Consider the following 22,437-nt stretch of genomic DNA (forward strand, 5'->3'; position numbering starts at 1 on the left):
CTAGAATACTGAGAGGTTAAGTGACGTTCTCAGGGTCACACAGCTAGTATGTGTTTGAAGCAGGATTTGAATTCAAGATGTCCTGACTCACAACCCACCGTGCCTCACTGCTCCTAGCATATAGTAAGCTGTTCAAAAATGCTTTCTGATTAAAAGAGGAACCGCCATCTGTCCTACCAGTATTTCATAAGAACAAAGATTTAGAGCTGGAAGGGACCATAGAGACGTCATGTCTAACCCCTTCATTTTAAAAATGAGGAAACTGAGGCACAGAAAGACTAAAATGACTGGCCCAGGGTCTCATAAATGATCAATGTCAGGAGTGAGATTTGAACCCAGGTCTCACCAACTCCAAGTCATATGCTCTATCCACTATTCTAGCTGCAGTTGTACTAATACGTAATAATTGCTTATGGAAAATCACTGAGATTCCTGTTTACCTACTGTATGTGCAAAAAGCAGGACTGAATTACAGAGGATTGTATAGTTACTTCCCTGATCTGGATATATTTCTGTGTGTATCCTTCAGTAACCCAGCCATAGGAAAGTGGCCAGAAGAGTACAGTATTATTTCTAAATGTCCCCTAACCATGTGTACATGTGCTATGGCTGTTACCTCCCTGTAGGTTGGGGGCAGCTTTCTGGAACAGGCAGATCTATAATGTAAAGGCCCTTCTGAGATGGAATCTTTGAGAGGACACTTGTATGATGTCCTCTCCCATCATGTCAGCCCTTGTTGTCTTTGGGATAAGATGCAAACTTTTCTGGCATTGAAAGCCCTTCACACTATGAAGGGCTCCTTCTCCAGGTTCATGAGGTGTTATTCCCTCTCATGTACTCCCTGTCCCAGCTAAACTGGCCTATTTGTTCGTCCTTGTATGTAGCATTTCATCTCCCATCTCTGCCTTTTTCATGCTGTCACTCATACCTGGAGTATCTTCACCTCTGCCTCAAAGAATCCCTCACTCCCTTTACCTCCTACACAAGGCCTTTCTTGATCCCCACAGTTAATGGGGCTCCATTTCCCAAAATTACTTTGTATGTGTGTTCCTATATGTCATTTACCTCCAAAAGAATGTAAGCTCCTTGAGGGAATTTTCATTGTGATGCTTTCATTTGTATCACCAGTGTTTTGCCAAATGAATCAGTTACTTCATTGATTGATTATTCCACTGGAGAAAGCACAAATAAGCTAATATAACAAATATCCTTCATTTTCAGTGAAATACCAAGATGTATCATTGGCTCCTGTATTCCCTAAAAGCTTCCTGCATTGCTCCCCTTGTCCTTTCACCTACAACCATACCCACACTAAAATCACTTTGCTAATTAGGCTGGGTAACCCTGGCATTTAACCCCCTTGAGCCTCAGTTTCCTAACCTGTAAAATGAGAGGCTTAGACTAGGTGATCTTTGATCTCTCCTCCTGCTGCGGACCTGTGCTTCTATGATATTGTAAAGTCACTTAATTTTTCTGAGTGCCTCAGGCTACTCCCAAATTAAGTCTATTCAGACTTGTTAAGTCCTGCCTCGCTTCCCAAAACTGACAAAAACACAGATGCTTTCCATATTTGTACATGGCCCATGGAGCAGATGCATTTCTAGACCTATAGAATCACCTTTACCTTTTCATGCTTTAAATGTAAAAGAAAACAAAATCCATAATGGGGGGCGTGGCCTATTGGAAGTTGACACACTCCTTTTTTCCCCCCAATAGTGCCCTTTAATTAACATTGCTGGGATAACTTAGCATTTTTTGATATTGGGACTTTGCCTTGTTGCTTAATAGGAAGAATATAATGGAAAGGCCTTTAAAGCCTACCAGAAAGAAAATCAAGCAAGAAAACTTTTGATGAAATGCACCCAGAAAGGTGAATAGGGGAACCTGGGGCATTTTATTCATTACCTCACTGCTGATTTTTCCTACAGTTTTTGTACAAAGCAGGTTGGTGTCTGCATGAGCTTTAAATTTTTTTTTAAATCCTTCTAGGGAAAAGAATGGAGGAAGCAGTTCCCACTGCCAGCAGTGCCTTTCTTCCTGCAGTCTTTCAGTCTTCTGGTTGACTTTGAGAAGGGAGGGAAGGTGCTGCTAGGACAGATCCTAAGGTTATCCACTCAGCAGGGTTCTTCAGTTGGGTTTCCTCCACTGACACCCCATCTGACCTCTCCACATCGTGCTTTTCTCTCCACTTTTCCCCTTTCCGTTGTCCCCATTCCCTTGATTGTAAATGAGCTGACCCAAGCCCAGAAAAGATGAAGCAGTTCTGACTCACCAACATTCCAGAAAGCAACAGCATCCCCAAAGACATGTGACATCCCTCACCCTGTCACCACATGGGCCCTCCAGGCAGGGTGACTTCAAGTCCTTAGCTGGAGGTTGAGCTTGATGGCAGGCCCACTTTCCACTGTGACATTGGCACTCAATTGAACCTGGAAACACAAAGCTCAGATCAGCCAGATCTTTTTTTTTCCATGGAGTCAAGTTGAAATAGTTTATAAAGAGAGGGTGTCCAAGTGGCAGCAACTCCTCGCTACTAAGAACATTTCTATCTGTAGATCTATAACTTCATAAAGAAAGGAATCCAATGAGGCCCAACCCCAGCAGTGTGTGGGTTCCCCAGGGGACTGATGAATCTGCCCATGCGTTCTGCTAGCATGTCATAGCTGGAGGGCATCTCCACCTGTGCCATTATATCTGCATTGTTTCTGAAGTGCTAGTGCCCATGAAGCACCATACAGACTGCAAAGAAAGTAGGCAATTTTTTCAAGAGGTTTTTTTTTTTTTTAATTCTCAGTCAAATGAGGAACTGAATGCAGGGCATGTTGAAATGAACAGGGGCTATATTGTCATAGAAGGCCTGGCAAGGTTTTGTAATAGAGTGCAAAGAATTGCACAGAAAACACTTTTTTATTCCTCAAAATAATTCCCTTTACTATTTGAATATAAAAATAGTTCTTGTACATAAAACAGTTAAGCAGACCAGAAAAAAAATGCCTTCTACAGACCATTTTGTATAGAATAACCAGGGGCCACAGACCAATAAAGCTGTTCTCATTACTTTCTCAGCTGCTTTCCTGATGGGATACCATTTCTAAGTCCCAGACTCTAATCAGAGTTCCCATTATGTTGCAGTTTCTTCTAGGAGTTTTCAGAATTGTCATACTGAATGGGCCCGCTATTGTTTGAAGTGAGAGCCAGAGTCAAGACCTGCTCAATTGACTGAAAAGAAAATGTCCAATGGGAAAGCCGTGGCAAGGGAAAACTATTTTCATCCCATTAGATGTGAGCTCCTTAAGATAGGGAGCAAAACTGTCTTTTGTCTTTCTTTGAATCTTGAGAGCTTAGCACAGTGCCTGGCACATAGAAGGTGATTAATAAATGTTCATTGACTAATTAATATTTTAAAAAGTCAGCATCTAATGCTCATCTTATTGTAAAACTCCTTCCACATACTCAGTATTTGTCTTTTATGTATCTGTTTGTAAACATGTTGCTCGTCCCACACACGCTCCCACACTCTCAAGAGAAAGGGTTATTTTACCCTTCTTTATTTTGAGAGAGAATGGGGCCTAGTAGATAGAGGGCCAGCCTAGGAACAAGCAAGAACCTTGGTTCAAGCCCGACTTCTGAAGTGTCCCAGCTGGGTGACCCTGTGTAAGTCACTTAACATGTCCAAGAACTCTCCAGTATACTCTCAGAATGTGTGCCGATCTATAGAGACTTCTCTATATGAACGAAATCACAAGTTTAACCCTGTTTCCAACTCCCTGGATACCTAGCTAGCTCTCAGCACAGAGCCTAGCACTCAGTAAGCAATGAATAAATGTGGATTGGTGTATTACTTCAGTTAATAGGAAGACACATGTGTTGTATTTGGAGATTTACTCCTCAAATGTGACATATAATAATGTAATTATTGAGACTTCTAGGTGAAACTTTGGCTAGAGTATTGGACGTGGAGTCAGGAAGACCTGAGTTCAAATGCAGCCTCAGATGCTCACTAGCTGGGTGACCCTGGGCAAGTCACAATTTCTGCCTGACTCAGTGTCCTCAACCATAAAATGAGGATCATTAAAATACCTACTTCAGAGGGCTGTTGTAAGGATCGATTGGGATGATATTTGTTGCTTAGCACAGTTCCTGGCACATAATAGGTACTTAATAAATGTTCATTCTTTCCCAAATGTCCCTAATGTCTAAATTACAGATAACAATACAAATAGATATTACCATGGGATATTATTATGGTATTCCATGAACTCGATTTACACGGTGCCCAATATCCAGGCAAAAGGTAAACTATGTAGGTCTGTATGTTTGGAATCCATGATGTCAAATATCCTGTCACTTATAAATACTCTAATTCTGAATTTTCTTTTTTATCCAGTCTGGATCCAATGCTCCCCTATTTCAGTAATGTGCTTGACACATCCTTAGAATCTCCAGGTCTTAACCTTTGCTTCTTCCTTCATTGCTTGTCCACAGCTATGGAGAAGTGCTAAAATGCACTTTCTCCTTGTCCTGTTCTTGGGTTGCCTATGAATGCTGGAGAAAATCAAAACCCAACATTGATGGGATCCACTATGTTGTCATCTTCTTTAACTCACCCTAGCTAGGCCCTCCCTTATAAATCATCAGTCCTCTTCTATGTTATGAATTCGCTATCAATTCCCCACAACTAGCATAAAGGATAGCTTTGTGTAGAGAGAGGCTGGAAGCAGGGAGACCCATTAGGAGACTATTTTTATCACCCAGGGTATGAAGGATGAAGGCTTGACCTGGTGTGGTGACTACATGAATAGAGAGAAAGAGCTGACATAAGAGTGATTGTAGTAGCAGAAATGATAAGATTTGAGCCACTGATTGAACATGGCAGATGATAGGAAATGAAGCATCAAACAAAGGCAAATCTTTGCTGCATTTACCTAACGTCTGTATGTAACCACAGAACTGAAAACAATAGTAGATGCATAGTTTGCACCTGATTACTCAGCAGTTCATCAAATTGACATATGATTGAGCAGGCTTCCTCACAAATTCAATATAAGCCTGCTGTTTTACAGTCAGGTTCTTTTTTAGTTGTATTATGGGCTGAGTCTACTGAATTGGGCTTCAAAGCCTGTCTTTTGGCATGTACTTGCTCTGTGACCTTGGGCAATTGCTTCTCTGGGCCTCAGTTTTTCACATTTTGAAAATGTAAAGTTTGGACTAAATGATCCTTAATGTCCCTTTCAGTCTTACTTCCAATGTCATATGGAACAGTGTTTCAGTTTAATCAGATAATCAACAATAGTAGAATAATAGATATAGGGCTAAGAGAGGCCCTACTTGTCACTGAGTCCAATATCCTCAATTTACAGGTAAGAAGAATAAGGCCTAGCAAGAATAAATTGCTTTCCCAGGGCCAAACAAGTTCTAAGTAGTGGAGATGGCATTGAAAGCCAGGTCTTCTGAATCTATGCCCATGGACTGCACAGCTTCCATCTATGTGCATGGGGTTGATTCAATCAGTCTAGAGTGTAGTTACAGAATTTAAAGGAACAGACACCCAGACAGATGACCAAAACCAGAGAAAGAGACAGAGAGAGACCAAAGGATACACTTTCTTGACAATGGTCCCCTGGTATGGAAAGAATCATTGAGTCACAAGATCTGGATTCAAGTCCCAACTATTACATGTAATAGTTCAGGGATCAATGTCTCAGAATATTAATTTCTTTAAAATACACTTGAACTATATATGATACAGGGATATTATAATGAAAGTATTTTGTGAAACTTAAAGCATTTAGTTCCTGGCATATAGTAAGTGCTTAATAAATCCTTATTTATTGATTACATAAATATGAGCTATTATTACTGTGAAATTGCTTAATATTTTACTGCAAGCTGCAAAATGTTACAATTGCGATCATTCAGAAAACAAAAATGCAGCATTAGAGCCTGGGAAATTGTAAATGATGTTGAAGATATCATGCAATGTCTGGCATATTACCTAGTCATAAATACAGTTGTTTAAAATGACATTGAATCCTTTTAAATATATTGCTTGCTCAGGAAATTTTAGATCTTGCCACGGTTGAGTAAGGAGTTTGAATTTTCAAATTGGATTAAAAAAACCCAGAAATAGTATTGTGTGCTATTTATATTTCTTATGTTTTAGACAATTCAGAAATATTGATTAATATTATAAGAATTTATCTACTGGCATTTTTCTACCATAGGTGGAAGTTAAATGGAACAGATGTTGACATTGGTATGGATTTCCGCTACAGTGTGGTTGAAGGCAGCTTGTTGATCAATAGCCCCAATAAAACCCAAGATGCTGGAACATACCAGTGCATAGCAACAAACTCATTTGGAACAATTGTGAGCAAGGAAGCAAAACTTCAGTTTGCTTGTAAGTAGCAATTAAATCACGTGGCAAAAACAGCATTCCATTTCTGTACCATTATGCCAAGAAACAGTAAAAACTGTTCCTTTAAAAAGGAAACACAAATATTTTTTAATCTGTTGTATAATGTTCTTTTCTGAGATGTCTCATTTTATTTGGAAAATATGATTTGTAGGATAATTCGTTAAATCTGAGTGGGAAGAGAAAGTTCTATTTTTATGAGCGTTGAGATATTTTGGTGGCGTGTTGCTTTGTATGCACTTCGTATCCAGCTAGGGAGTGAGGGAAGCCACCTGGTAACTGAGAACAGTTTATAACTATTTTAATCACTAAACTGTGATGGTGGTTAATGGCTTTAAAGATGCAAACACACACAAACTATATTTTGAAATAGTAAATTCATAATAGATTCTATGAGCAGGTGTGGCAGGCATAGCCTTCATTTCAGAAGATCTGGTAGAAACTGAAGGTTCAGCCACATTTTTAAAGGGTTTTCTGTTTACATCATTAGTAATTTCCTTGTGTAACATTCAGACTACTTCGGTAGTATACTAATGCTGGAGGTCTAGTGGCAATAACATTGCAGAACATTCTCATTAACAAAAGCCTCCCAGGGAACACAACATTGAATACAACTAATATCCAATGCTTTAATCTATTACTGCCATTCAGATGCATTTTCATTAGCTGAGAAATGAATTTTCTAAGTAGTATGTGTGTGTGAATTTCAGGATTATATTATTTGTGGAGATCTACTAAGATATTGCTTCTAAATATTCTTAGGAGCAGGAATTGATAGGAGGATAATATGACTGATTGAAAGCTATGCAGGCAAAATCCAGTCATTAATCAAGCAATTCCTTAATCTGTACATAATACAACTGTAGGATTTGTATATAATACAACTGTAGGATCACTATCTCACTTGATCTAGAATGGAATTTGATGTTATATAGTCCAGGCCCCCTCACGCCCATTTTACAGATGAGAAAACAAAGCATTAGAGAGCCTGAGTGACTCGACAGAGTTAATACTTGCACCCATGTCATCTGACATCAAATTCAGTTCTTTTTTCACTAAACACATTGTCTTAACAACATCCCACAACAAAACAACTTAGTACGTTGTAAACTCCCACGCAAAACTGATATGAATCCAAACCCCCCAATTTCTTCCATTTCTTTCATTGAAGTCAGCTCTTCCCCCTTGTCAGGTTCTTTTGATGTCAAATGCAGCCATCTCTCTATGGTAGCATGCTATATTGGCAGCATAAGTTGAACTTGAAGTCAATATGTTAAGTCCTTTGATAGCATCAATGTGGGAACTCCTTCCAAAGATATAGCTCATCACCCATTTGTAGCTTTTTAGTTTATTGTTATTAATTAATTAAGTTATTAATATAACATATGCTTAGCGAGCTGTCTTAGACTCAGAAAAATTAAATAATTTACCCTTAGTCACACAGCTAATAAATGAGACAAGCAGAATTGGAACCCAGAGTTTCTTGACTTTAGGTCCTTTGCTCTTTTCATTATTCCATGCTACTTCCGACTGGACTTTATGATCTGTTGACCCAGACTAAAATGTCACAACCATTATTAACATTTATACTGTTGGATTCTCTTTATATTATATATCAACTAAAACATACAGATGATGTGGATTTATAGAATATGGATTGCAGGTAAACCCCCCATCCTGTATTTGTATGAATTTATTTTCTCTTTACCTAAATTTTGCTTATATTCATTTCTATGAAATCTCATAAGGGTTCATGGTTTCTGAACCATGGTTCATCATTGTTTGTCTCTTATTCCAGCCATGGAGATAATTGGGACTCCTGATTCTATCATACAGTATTTTTGCTATGACTCCCAGCATTATGTCACCCAAAAATTTGATAGTCATGACTTGCAATTCTTCATCCAAGTCACTGATAAAAATGTTTAGCAAGATAGAACCAAGTAAAGAACCCTGCAGGACATTCCAGCTGACATGGATTGATTGGTCAACACTTGTTCAGTACCATGGCTCAGTACCAGTTAGACAAACATTTAAGTGCCTGCTGTGTGCAGAGAAGGACTCACTAGGCCCTGAGAGAGATGTAGTGTTTAGAGAACAACTGGTCCTTGGCCTCATGGAGTATACAGTGGAACAGAGGAATATGGCATATACTCAAATGACTGTAACATGAAATAATAAATGGGTAGCATTTAAGAGCAAACAAAGGCCTGTGTGAAGATCAAGAGTCATTGCTGATTGGAAGGATAAGGAAAGGTTTCGTAAATAAAACATCACTTGACTTGGGTTTTAAGAGATTGGGAGAAATTCAATAGGTGATAAGTAGAGAAGTGGAGAGGGCATTCCTGGCACAGTAAAGAGAACAAGCAAAGTTGACAAAGTGTGAAAATTCACGGTTTATATGGCACAACAAGTAGTCAAATTTAGTTATATCATCAGTCATATGCACAGGCATCAAATGACATGTTGTCAGAGAAGTAGGTTGATACCAGATTGTGGGGGGTCTTAAATTCCAGGGAAAGGTGTCTGAACTTGATTTAATAAAGCAATAAAGAGCCATTGAAGGATTTTGATAAGAATATTGAAAATAATTCTGGTTGGAGGAGGCTTTAGAAGGAACATAGAGGTAGATTCCTCTAGTTGAGGTGGGAGCTAATGGGGTCCATATTTAAAGTGGTAATAATGAAAGAGGAAAGATATTGCACAGGTAAAATGGACAGAATTTGGTAACTGAGAGAAAAGGGAGAAGAGTCTGAGAAAACACTAAGGTTCCAAATCTAATCTGCTGAGTGAATGGTGATTCCTCTAAAATAAAAAGTGAATTCAGAAGAAGGAAGACATTTTGGTGAAAAAATTAGCTGATGTTAACAATCTGGAGTTTGAAGAGCTATTGGGACATAAGTTAAAGCTATCCTGTGGGCAGTTGGAGGTGTGAGACTGGAGCTCTGGAGGAAAGTCCAAGTTGGAGAGCAGATCTGAAAATCATTTGCATCAAGGTAATAGTTGATATGGGCATAAGTGAAATTTCCCAGGAGGAGATGAGGATAGGACTTCAGAGAACATCTACTTCAAAGAGTTGGGAAGAAGACAAGAAGACAGCAAAAGAGACAGAGAAACAGTTATAAAAGGTGAAGAAAGTCCAGAAGAGTGTCATTGTCTTAAAGCAAAGGAGAAGAGATTATGCAGGAGAAGTCTGACATTCTACAGGTAGGTCAAGGAGGAAGAGGATTGAAAAACTCCTTCGGATTTAGTGATTAGTATGTCCTTAGTAACCTTGAAGAGCAATTTCCATATAATTTGGGGGATAGAAACTAAAATGAAAAGAATAGCAGAATGGCAAGTTAAGTAAAGCCTTCAAGTAGAAACTTTTTAAAGCAGTTTTATAATAAAAAAAAAAGAAAGAAAAATGATAGGACAGTAGCTATGTAGCAGAGAGGGAGTCAAGGGAAAGTTCTTTCATCCTATGCTCCCATTTTCCTTGGGAAATTGCCACTTTGATCCTTCCTTGCCTCTCTCATCTTTAATTTATACCTATCCCTATCAAGGAAGAAGCATAAAAAAGCAATGAGTTCTTTTTTTAAAAAATTTATTTATTTTATTTTTAATTTATCTAATAAAGCAAGTTTTTCTATAATATAGTATTTTTTTAAAAAAAGATTGCACATGAAACTGCATATCTATTATGTACAATTTGCTATTCCTTTTAAATATATAATAAAGTTAGCACATAAATTTCTTTTTTTTTTCCTTTTTCTTCCCTCCCCATGTCTGAGTTCAAATCTCATCTCTGATGGTTACAACCCACATGACCTCGGGAAAGTCGCTTGAATTCCCTGGGCCTTGATTTCCTTAACTATAAATGAAGGAATTTGATTTGACTCTCTCTGAGATTCCTTCTAGCTCTAGAGTTCTGATCCTAATAATGACTCTAACTTACTAGTGACTATAATGACTCAGTTTCTCCTGTCAACAAATGGGACCATGTCTTGACCTTTGTCCCCTTAAGCTATCATCCCTTTAAGTTCATACTTTACCATAGTAATTTTCTAGGAAGTGCCTATACTACTGCCTCCATTTCTTCATGGCTCACTGATTCTTTGTACCTTTGTACCTCAGCTTATGATCCCAGTAGTCTACTGCTCTCTCACAAGCTATCCGCGATCTCTTAATTGCCAAGTCAAATGACTTTCTCAGCCTACCTTTCTATGACATTTCTGCAATTGATGATTATTACTATGGTTGACCACCACCTTCTCCTGGATTGTCTTTTCTTTTTTGGTTTCCATATTAATTCTTTCGCCCAGTTCTTTTCCTACCTCACCTTCTGCTGCTCTCACTCTGCTTTGTGGGCTCCCCCAAAGGTTCTCTCTCCTGAACTTCTGTCTCTCATAATTCCAGGTGGATGTCCTGGCACCTCAAATTCAATATATACAATAGAGACCTTATCATCTCCCCTCTCTAAATTTTCCCGGACATAAATTTCCTCATTCCTTTGATGGTATCACTATCTTCCAAATACCCAAGTTCTAAAACTTGACCTCATCTTTGAATCTCCTCTCTTATCCTCATTTTCAATCAGCTTCTAAGTCTTTGGGCCATTGGTTTAAAGATGCCTTGACAACTAAGGAATCATAGGATCGTAGGTTTAGAGCTAGAAGGCCCTTCTAGTACAACCCCTTCATTTTAGTGATTAGAGAACTGAGGCCTAAAGAGATTTGTTCAAGATAGCAAAGGTCTATAAGATCATAGATTTAGAGCTAGAAAAGACTTTAGAGGCCAATGAGTCCAACATTCTCATTTTACCAGTGAGAAAATGAATTCATACAGAGTTTAAGTGACTTAACCAAAGTCATTGGGCTAGTAAATATCTGAATTTGTTTTTGAACCCCGGCCTTCCTTACTACAAGTCCAGTGTCATAGCCATGATACCAGGCTCTCTCTCAGATAGTAAGTGATAAAACCATGATTTAAACTAGGTGCTGTGACATCAGATCAGAACATTTTTCACTAAAACACATTCCATCTGATTGGGCTTTCTGAATAGCTTGGCATCTTGCACTAATTATATTCTAAAGTGTGAGGCAGAGAAGTGTCTTGGAGGAAGGGAGGAAGAAGGTACAAGGAGAGCCCCAGAGGTCATAAGGATGTAACATTCTCTTTCTGGTTTGTCCCTGAACAGTAGGGTGTGGCCTGGGAGCCCTGACATGAACATGATTGTTAATGAAGAAAAGACATCACTTACCTCACCAAAGTATTTCTTTTAATCCATCAATAATTGTGGTCATTCAAAAGGGGCATATCTCTTCACTAAACCTATTGCTCTATATTATACAATTAGAAAGATTTGCAGCCTATGTATAAAATAAAGAAGGCTTCTGAGAAACTGAAAGAGCTATCCCAAAGTTGATGCACAAAGACAATGCGTGTTAATTAGAGGCACCTGGTAACACGGTGGCTAGAGCTCTGGTCCTGGAGTCAGGAATACTTGAGCTCAAATCTGTCTTCAGATGCTTATTAGCTGTATGACCCTGGGCTAGTCACTTGACTTCTCTCTGCCTCAGTTTCCATATCTGTAAAAATGGCATAATAACAGCACCTCCCTCCCAGTGTTGTTGTGAAGATAAAACGATATAATATTCATGAAGCATTCTGCTAACCTTTAAGTGCTATTAGCCATTAGTATTATTTGACCCACCTTATTGACTCATTTAAAACAACAATTCTTTCTAAGTTTGGTAGTAATCTACTTTCCCAACCCATAGATGTTTTGAAGTAGAAAACTTCAAGAGGTGAAGGAAAGTGGGCATAACAATAGCAAGGTGAGAAACAGCTCATAATAACAGTTAACAGACTGGCATTGAAGGAACCATGATGAAAACAAAAATACATATAACTGCATCAATATGGCACTGTTCATGTGCATCCATACAGATAGATAGATAGATAAAGATATATATGGGAGTGAGAGAAGAGGTGGGTATGTGTGGGTGTCAAATTCCTTTGTCTAAAGAAGCAGGGGAGTTGTTGATTGATATTTTAAGCCAATGTGTTTCAAAAAAAGAAAACGAAATAATTAAAAGAATCAGATTAAGTTATATGCATATCATGCACACCCACCCCCCCATGGAATAATTCCCTAACATGAACTCACATGTTTTCAGGTCAAATCCCCATAGGGAGTATTACCCTCAGATTCTAGAGTTAACATAGCATGGCTGCATTCTTATTCAAAAGTCCCCACTGGTGTGCTTCTCATTACATCAGACAGTAGATATAATTAGCTCTTTGCAAAGGTATTTTACTGAGATGGCATAGTAAGAACACTAGCTATTAAACATTCTCCCCAGAATACTCAAGTTTACTTTCTCACAAATAAACATAATATTGGACAAGCTTCTTAAGTATTTCATAGTTGTTCAATTTTACAATGTTGGTATTATTGTAGAAATGATTCTCTTGGTTCTATTCTATGAATATTTGTCATAAAAATATTTTTTTTTCCTTCTCAATTTAGTTGGAGGATAGGCAGGAGGAAAAGGAAACAAATAGTTGTAATTATTTAAAATAAAATTTAATGAAACTAACGCACAAAATACCCACAAGAAGAATAAACTCTAATTTGAGTATAATTATAATGAATCACATGTGTAGTATTCACATAGACAAAGAAAGCTCATGACTTCTGGTGCTGCACGGTCTAGGAGGTGTTCCTCTTTTTTCATACTTCTCATTCAGCTTCACTTTGGTGCAGCATCTTTGCTGGACAGATTGTTCATCTAAGTTTCCAGGGCCTTCTCCTCCACAGCTAACTCTCTTTTTTGCTGCCAGAAGCCCTTCCTTGAAGCTGTTCTTTCCTTCAGTTGACCATCTCTCTAAAGCCTTGCCTCTTTCAAGTGTTTGTACTTCCTGGATGCAGCATCTTCTACCAGACCAGAATCACCTTCACAACTATATGACTGCCATGCATGGGGAAGGAAAGGAGGAAAAAAATCATTCCTTTTCCTTCCCCTACCTTCAGCAAAATTTCCACACAAATGTGTCCTAGCCTGCATCTCCTTAAAACTCTTCCACTCTGAAATTGATCCAGAGCTTAACTACATAAACCATTCAGAGACAGGGATAATGTGTTTTCGAAGCCAACTGCATTTTCTTGACTCAGTCAGAGCTGTCCATACCTCATAAAAGGATCTGAGTTTCTGTGTACATTTTAACACTTCTTTGAAAACTTGTAATTACATTCAGAGACATCTATGACTACAACTGAGGCTGAGTGGGGTGGGGAGAATCCACTCCTTTATATGTAGAAAATTACTTAGAGAACACTACATTCCCTTACAATACTAAAAAAATGAGTTGTCACTATTGAGTTGATGTAATAAAAATAGCATTGAGCTGGTACTCATTAAGATCTTAGTTCAAAATTTATTGCATGTGACCTTACCTATGACACTTGATCTCCTAGTCCTCAGTTTCCTTAGGTGTAATATGAAGAGCTCAGATTAAATGGTCTCTAAGGCCCCCTCTTAGCTTGGACCTATGATCTTATAATTCTAAAGGAGTTCCCAGATCAAGCTAACAGATATGCAGGATTGTGAATCTTTGCTTGAGACTTTTAAAAGCATCTCCTTATAGCTGATATGCATATGTTCATTGACAGATACCTCCTTGGGGGGAAGAAATATTCTGATTAAGTCTCCCTCATACCATTCATAAACTCTCTTCTACTCAGTCACTCTCTGCTCATTCCTAAAACTCTACACCATCCCATTCCTCCTGAATTTGTCCTCACACTCCATAACCTATTGACAATTCTCTCACTTCACACACCAATAAATTTCTCCATCATAAATGCTAACTTCCTTCCATGCTCCTTCATTCACCTCACTCAGAGGTTAATGTCTCTTTTACTGTGCCTAACACCAGTGGCAGAGGTATTGACTGGAACTTCTTATATTCTCCTAGACACTCACTGGCCACCTGGAAGATCAGGGTCCTCTTGGTTCCAAAGCCAACCGTCTCCTACACCATGCTGCCTCTCAAAGTATTTCTGTGATTTGGCTAAATAAGCAATAGTTTTCCCCCAAATGTAGCACCCCTTATAGGTATCTTTCTACAACTCCTACTATCACTAAGAGTTTGCATACCCACAGAGGAGTTGACAAATTCCCTACTCAGGGAGAGGGGAGGTGTCTAAGATTTCTAGTAGTATTGATCACAATCCCCTCATACAGTATGGTCTCCACTGACTATTAGCAAGAGTCAACTAGCATGTAAAAAGTTTGATGTGAAACATGTCATTCTAAAAATCCAGAGCACTGAAGAGGTCTAGAGGTTTTGGGGTGCTGGGAACCCCAAGATCACAGTACCAGGCCCTTCCTGAAAGAATTCAACTCAAATCTTCTTCCAGCCAGAGGAAAGGTTGATTAGTGACAAATCACAGAGGCCAGGTAACACGGTGAGGAGGAGCGGGCATGAGAAAGGCTTAGCCTCTTGGGCGGGAGATTCTCAGCCCCTAATGAGGGCCAGGGTAGATCTTATATACTAAAGTGACTCTGGGTGACCAGGGGAGGGTCTGGGAAAAGGGTGTGGGAGAGAATTCTGATTGGAAGTTCCGAGAGATTTAATAAACAATGGGAATAGATAATGAAATCAAAAGGATGGGGCTAGGGCTTTCAAAGGGAGATAAGGGCTGGGGCCTGTAGACAAATAGGAATCAGATTCCCTTTGGGGCAAGGGGCAAAGACCTGGGCTTGGGCCACACCCCATTAGCACCACCTCCCAAAAGTACATGCAGAGTCTAGAGGGAGAATGGGCTTAAACTTAAGAGTGTGGTGGTTGAAAGGCACGTGTGTAGAGAACATGCTTAGTCCAAGAGTAAACTCACAATTCTTGATGGTTGGATTCCTGTCTTGAGTACATAACCAGCATTCTTTTATGGTTGAAGGTGCCATATGCCTTGAATCATTTGTGTGTATATTTGTTCATATTTGTCTTTGGCTTATGTCTCATTCTGTTGTCTCTCTCTGCTCTATCCTACTGGTCCCTTTTCTGTGAATGTATGCTAAATGGGGGAGAGGTCAGACAGAGAGAAGAATAAAATATTCTTCTCCTCCAAGAGTATTTGACTTGAAACTTCAACTCCAGAACTGAAATCTTCCACTGCTGGAGATGGACCCTTCTGGACTGAGTTCACTTATCACACCCTTACCTGCTGGTACTCTGCCCAAAAGAATGCAAACTTTGATCACTGAAACCTAGCAAGATGTGTTGGGGGTTATGGGCTAGATTTGTTTTTTTCTTAAGGACCATGCCTTAAGTCCAAATCACTCTCAGCCAGCTCCACTTAGTGGTCATTGTTGGGCCCTGATTGGCTCAAAGTGAATATAAATAGCAATTGTTTCTATTTTGGCCAGGAGCCCTGAGAGTCTTCACCTCCCAAATAGATTTTTTTTATGACTAGGTAAAAGAGGCCATTCTCTGTTTCATTTCTTACCTAACCTTAAACACTGAATGGGCTTTACCTCAGTCAAACTGAGACCTGTTAAAGACCTTACTTGAAAAGGCCAAGGTCTCCTTCCCACTGCATCCAGGGCCATCTCCACTTATCCTGATCTACATGTTGCTGCTGGACCCAGATGGCTCTGGAGGAGAAAGTGAGGCTGGTGACTTTGCACAGCCCTCCCTCACTTCAATCCAATTCACTTGCTTGTCATGCTATTACCTCCCTGATGTCATGGTCCTCTTCAAGAACTAAGGACAAACACCAACGACAATTGCACTTTTACACATGGTCCGATTTGTATGACTGATCCTCTCAGCTATACTCATCATGTTGCTTTCTATCTTGATTCAGTCAGAGAGATGCATACCTCAGAAAGAGATCAAAAGGTATGAACTACCCTGTTTACACATTTGTAACTATAATTGATAGATTGGAGGGGGGGGAATTCTACTTATCTACAAGGAAGAAGTGTGGATATTGACAAGGAAATAAGGTTAAGTGTACATGGATGAAATTATAATGGCTAATATAATTTGCATAGAGGATGGCAAAATGGTTTACATACTTTAAAGGGACAGCTAAATGACCCACTGGTTAAAGCCCTAGACCTGAATTCAAATACTGCCTCCAACACTTACTAGCTTTGTGAGTCTGATCAAGTCACTTAACCTCTGTCTACCTCAGTTCTCTTGTAAAGTCAGGTTAATAATAATACAAATTTTTTTTGCTTGCTTGCTTTTCTGTTTGTTTGTTTGAGTCTTCTTGCACAAAGCAACTAATATGGAAATGTTTTACATGATTGCACATGTATAACCTGTATCAGATTGCTGACCATCTCAGGGAGGAGGGAAGGAGGGAGAGAAAGAATTTGGAACTCAAAACTTAAAAAAAAAGTTAAAATTGGTTTTACATGTATTTGGGGAAAAGCAAAATATTATTTAAAAATAATAATAATAGCATCTACTTGTCAGAGTTCTAGTGAGGATCAAATAAAGATATATTTGTAAAGGTCTTAGCACATCACCTGGCACATAGTATGCATTTAATAATGCTGTGGTTTTTTTTAATTTACATCATGTCACTTCACCCTTACAACAACCCACAAGGGTAGGTGTTATTATTACGCTCATCTTACAGAAACTGAGGAAACAGAGGCTGAGAGTAGATAAGTAACTCGACTAGAATCACACAGCTGATAATTATTTGAGGCAAGATTCAAATTCAGATTTCCCTGACCCAAGGACAGTGCTTCATTCACTATAGTACAGAAATAAAGGACCTACATCAATAGCCAAATCTAAATCTATTTGAAAGCCATTGGGTTCCCCACCTCTATATGGCAATTTTTCACTTACAAATTAGGTGTATTAAAAGACACATGTACAACATCACACTACAGTGCCTGCTCTTGTGGAAAAGGAGGATATATTGTTCTGAGTATCTAAGTGGCTTGTCTAAATTGATTGAGTTCAGAAGACAAGTTGTTCATTTCTCCATTTTACCTTGTTTGACACAGGCTGTTAGTCCTTAAGGAGATTGGACCACAGCTTTATTTTGCTTCTAAAGGATCCAGATTTCCTCCCAGGAGAGAGATCTTTCCTCTATAACTGATGTTCAAGAAATGGATTTGGGAAGTTGATAAAATTATTTCCTTTGTAAAGAGAAAGTAGGATTTACAAGTTGCCTTTCAGAGTTTTTTAAAAGAAAAATAGTATGTACGTTGCACATGAGAGGTAGCATAGAAAAGATTCATTTAGCTTCTTTTCTATAACTTAGAGTCTAAAAGAGTTATTTAGAGCTCTAGGGGGTTGAGACTTATTTAAACTCACACAGCTAGTATGTGTCAGAAGCAGAACCTGAATCAAGATCTTCCTGGTATCAAGGCCTTCTCTGTAGCCACTAAGGTACCCTGCCTTGCACTCACATGTGTGTTATAGTACCTATCCCAATAGATTAGATAATCTCCATTGTGTGTTTGAGCTCCATTTCCTAGGAGTGTATTTTGGTAGATATGTCATCCTCTTTGTTCATTGGAACTCTTCTCAGAAGTATCTTATTGTTGGATATAGTGTTAGCATCTGAAAGCCTCATGTTGTATACTTTAATTGTGCATAAATTTGTGGTTGTAATTTTAATTTAATTGGTTTTAGGATCCATAATGAGAATAATTGATAACAATGTTTCTGCTTCAAAAGTTAAGATGCAAATTCCCTATTTATGGGCAATTCAGTTGTAAAACATTCTGAATATTGATATTTAATGATAAATAACTGTGGGTAGGTAAACTGCATTTCCCCAAAGCAGTTAATGACATATTATCAGTTTTCTTACTCTCAAATTGTTTTTATTTCCCCTCTCATTTCTGAGAAAGATGTGCTTTTACCATAGATCATAATGAGCAGCTTCCTAAAGAATAATCTAATAACTCCAGATATCAGTCTGTCAGGGTGATTGCTTCATAACTATTGCTTGGGGCCTCCTTCAAAGAAGTTCAGCTGCTTTACAGCAGCCCAGATCAGCCAAATCAGAGACTTCTGCTATCCATCATATATAATTCATAACTAAATACTTCTAAATTGCTTGTGGTATAATTAAATCACTTAACAAAACCAAGTTACCTAACTAAAGTATGAAAACCCTTAAGATCCCTACCATTTTAAAGTTTTGATTAGTACAGTATAGAATGCTATAGTATAGTATTTTGTAGTGTAAGACTATAGCATGAGAATGGGATGGGATGGGATGAGAAAGGATGGGATGGGATGAGAAAGGATAGGATGGGATGCAATGGGATGGGATCAGGTAGGATAGAATAGGACAGTATAGGATAGGATAGCATAGGATAGGATAGTAATGGGATGGGATGGGATGGGATGGGATGGGATGGGATGGGATAAGATAGAATAGAATAGAATAGAATAGAATAGAATAGAATAGAATAGAATAGAATAGAATAGAATAGAATAGAATAGAATAGAATAGAACGAAATGGTGTGATACAGTGATGTGGAATGGGTTGGGGCATAACTAACTGAGCATTGTGGGCAAAGAACTTTCTGGAAATTCAGAGGACTTGAGTGTAGTCCTACTTCTGCCACTATCTCTGTGGCCTTAGGCAAGTCATCTTACCCAGTCTGGACTTTAGTTTTCTTAACAGAAAAAGATAATCTCTAAAGTCCTTTCCACTGCCCAGATTCTTTGATGATTTAAGTTATAGCTTTGGGCTCTTTATTCGTAGATATTAAGTTTGAAAATAAAAGAAAAATGGAATTATTAACAATATAATTTGATCAGGTTCCCTGATACATGTACCACCCTGGAATTTGGAGACAAGTGAAAAAACAAGCAAACAAACAAAAAACAAAAGGCAATTAGGGAAAGAAGATGAAGAAGAAAAAGAGAAAGGATAGAATGAAAAGGTGAGGATACTCTGCAATAGTTTACTCAAAAGTGGAAGGATGAAAGCTGCTCTATTTCTTCTTTGTCTACATCAAGCCAAGTATCTCTGTGACTCATTAAGCCCATTACAGAAGGAATGGTCACTCCATTTCTTCTAACCATAGAAAATGCCATAAATTTTGTGGTAGCCCACTATTTATATAAAAGAAAGCATCAAATCAACTATGTTGAATAAAGACTGGCCACCGTGTTTGGAAACTATTTTATATTGCCCTGGACAATAGCTTCCTGATTTCATCTACAGGACTTAGTGACTCAGCTCTCTTTTCTCCCTCTTCAATATAGCTACTAACTTTACATTCCTAAAGCATAGTTCTTACCATGTTGCTCCTCTGCTCAAACAGCCTAAGTGACTCCCTATTGCCTGTAGAGAAACATTTGAACTTCTGTACTGGGCAATTGGAACTTTTCGAAATCTGGCTCTAATTTCCATTTCTAATTCATTATTCCCTTGACACACTCTGTATTCCAGTCAGAGTGGCTTACTTGCTATTTTGCTTGACATAACAATCTGACTTCTTTTCAAAGTTTGTTGCCCATGCCCATAATACCTTCTCTCCCTTTGCCTTTTGGAATCTAAATTACTCTTCAAGGCTCAGCCCAAGCACTACACATACAGAAGATCATTCCAGACTCATTGAATCATTACTACCCTCCCCAATGGGGAAAAATTACTTCGTACATATTTTGAATTTACTTATCTATAAATATCTCCCCTCCCCAATAGAACATACACTCCTTGAAGGGAAGGAACCTTTTATTTTTGTCTTTACATTGGCAGCACCTAACATAGTACTTGCTTGACATATAAAAGGTATTTAATATGTGTGTGCATTTGAGGGAATTAAATGAAATGAATCTTGAATTGTATTTGCTCCCAATGAAGTTGCTTTACCATAAATCAGAGATAATCTCCCACAGACTAAGAACATGAATGATGTCGTATTTTCAAAATCCATAGCAAATACAAATACGAAATAATTATCATTTTAATGGTCATGAGGATGATTATAGATGAATATTTATAAACACCACACTATAATCCTCTTAGGATTTTTGGAAATAGGGTTGTTTTGAAAGACTGATGATTGTTCCCATCACCATAACTTTCAAATATTTATTTTATTGTTTTTACAAGTAAATAATTAGTTTGTCTTAGTCAAAGAGTAAAACAAGCAATAAATCTTGATGACAGTTGGAGTTTTGATAGATAGCCAAACACATGATTGGCTTGACTGATTTTTAATTAAGCAAGCTGCTTAAATAGGCAAAGTTTGGTTTCTGAGCAATAAAATGCTGATGTATGGCTGTTTGAATAAATAAAATGTGAAAATTCAGATCAATTAGAATTTAATCAATTTAGGAACATTTGGATTGCAAAATCAAAAGTGTTTATCAATGGAGGGCTATGATCCTCAACAAAACAGTAACTTATTCTCATATGAATACTGAAAGAACTGAAATCCAAGCTGGATGAGTTTAGAAAGGTGTGATTTCCTGAACAATTTCTGCCACTGAGGGCAATATTGGAAAGATGTATGTAGCCCTCTTGTGTCCCTCTCCCCCTCTACCTTATCCTTCCATTATGTCATGTGAACTCAGGTTCCATTTTAATAAACTGCTCTTTTATATCAGGCCTGTACCTTTATCCTTACCCCCAAGAAATTACTTTGCAATATATTGTATTTTATTTTCTACATAAATAAATGTTGTTTCTCCCAATAGAGTGTTAAACCCCTTGAGGATAAGGTTTATTCATTTTTAGTTCTGTGTCCCCAGTTCGCACCATCTAGTAGTCACTTAACTCATTGATTTGAATTGTATTGAATTGACTGCGTGGTAATTTTCCACTACATTCTTACTGCCTCATTATAAAACTTACATCCTTGAAGGCTCTGCTGGTGGATCTAAAGATTTGGCAGGTCTTCCTAAGGTCATATGGATTTCATTTCAGTATAAGCCTAGTGATAGACCTTATTATTTCTCATCTGAGAACTATTCTGGTCTAGCTATGTTTAAAGAAACTCATTATCTAAAGGTTGACCACTAGGCAGGAAATGAATTTTGGTGTTTGTTTTTAGGGTTACAGTAGCTATCCAAATTCAGCATGGGCCTAATGCTCAACCTTTTCATGATCGCTTTCTTTGAATATCATACCTTTGAAGTAAGTATTCATGATAGTACCAATAGAAAGCTGGTAAAATTCTCCTGTTTCTACTCCTGTGCCTAAATTCCATAGCACTGCCAACACCCTAATATAGGCTGTTATCATTTCACACCTGGACTATTGCAGTATCCTGCTGGTTGGTCTCCCTCAAGTCTCTACTCACGTCGGTCCATCCTCCATTCAGCTGTCAAACTGAACTCTCTAAAGGATAGGTGTGACTGTGTTGTTCCCCTGTTGAACAAACTATCACGGCTCCCAGTTATTTCTAGGACCATATGTAAAATCCTCTGTTTGGAGTTCAAAGGCCTTTGTGATCTAACTCTTTTCAAACTCCAAGCTTTTTCACTGTCTGGTCCTCCCTGCCTTTCCCTCTGTTTTTTTTTTCCAATTAATTCTGTTTGTGTTTTATTTGTACCTAATTGTTTACATGTTGTCTTCCCCATTAAACTATGATTTCCTCGAAAGCAGAGACTGTCTTGCTTTTCTTTACATCTCCAGCACTTTACCCAGTACCTGGTCAATTACGTCATGGTAAAGACCTGTAGCATTCAGCCATCAGTATAGCTATCTCAGACAGATTCTGGAAATGGACAATGAGCTATACCCATAATTAATTACAGAAGACATGTAGGCTGAATTGCCTTCAGGGGAAAATGCAGTGTTCTTTTAATGTCCTCAAAAGTCTCCCAGAAACAGAAGCTTATCTTTAAAAAAAATATTCTCAGTCGAATTGTATGACTGAAGGCCATGGAATGCTACAATCTCCAAAGAATTAGAAATAAATATCACTCAGGGAGCACATGATGGTTGTGAGTTAGCTGCAACATATAATGCACAAGAAGCTATGAAGACCTGGGGTAAAAGATGTTTTCAAATAAATATTTAATTGATAAA

General features: G+C 38.2%; 1 protein-coding gene across 2 annotated transcripts in view; it reads left to right on the forward strand.

Annotated features, from left to right (window-relative positions):
• LOC110195628 (contactin-4) overlaps positions 1-22,437 on the forward strand; it is a 1,139,396-nt gene that overhangs the window by 785,119 nt on the left and 331,840 nt on the right. For both annotated transcript variants that reach the window (XM_020968471.2, XM_020968474.2), the window contains one exon: positions 6,225-6,400. In XM_020968471.2, the coding sequence (XP_020824130.1) occupies positions 6,225-6,400 (176 nt within the window). The remainder of the gene's footprint in view (positions 1-6,224; positions 6,401-22,437) is intronic.

The sequence above is a fragment of the Phascolarctos cinereus genome, unplaced genomic scaffold (assembly GCF_003287225.1).
Source record: "Phascolarctos cinereus isolate Bilbo 61053 unplaced genomic scaffold, phaCin_HiC Scaffold_4;HRSCAF=312, whole genome shotgun sequence".
NCBI lineage: Eukaryota > Metazoa > Chordata > Mammalia > Diprotodontia > Phascolarctidae > Phascolarctos > Phascolarctos cinereus.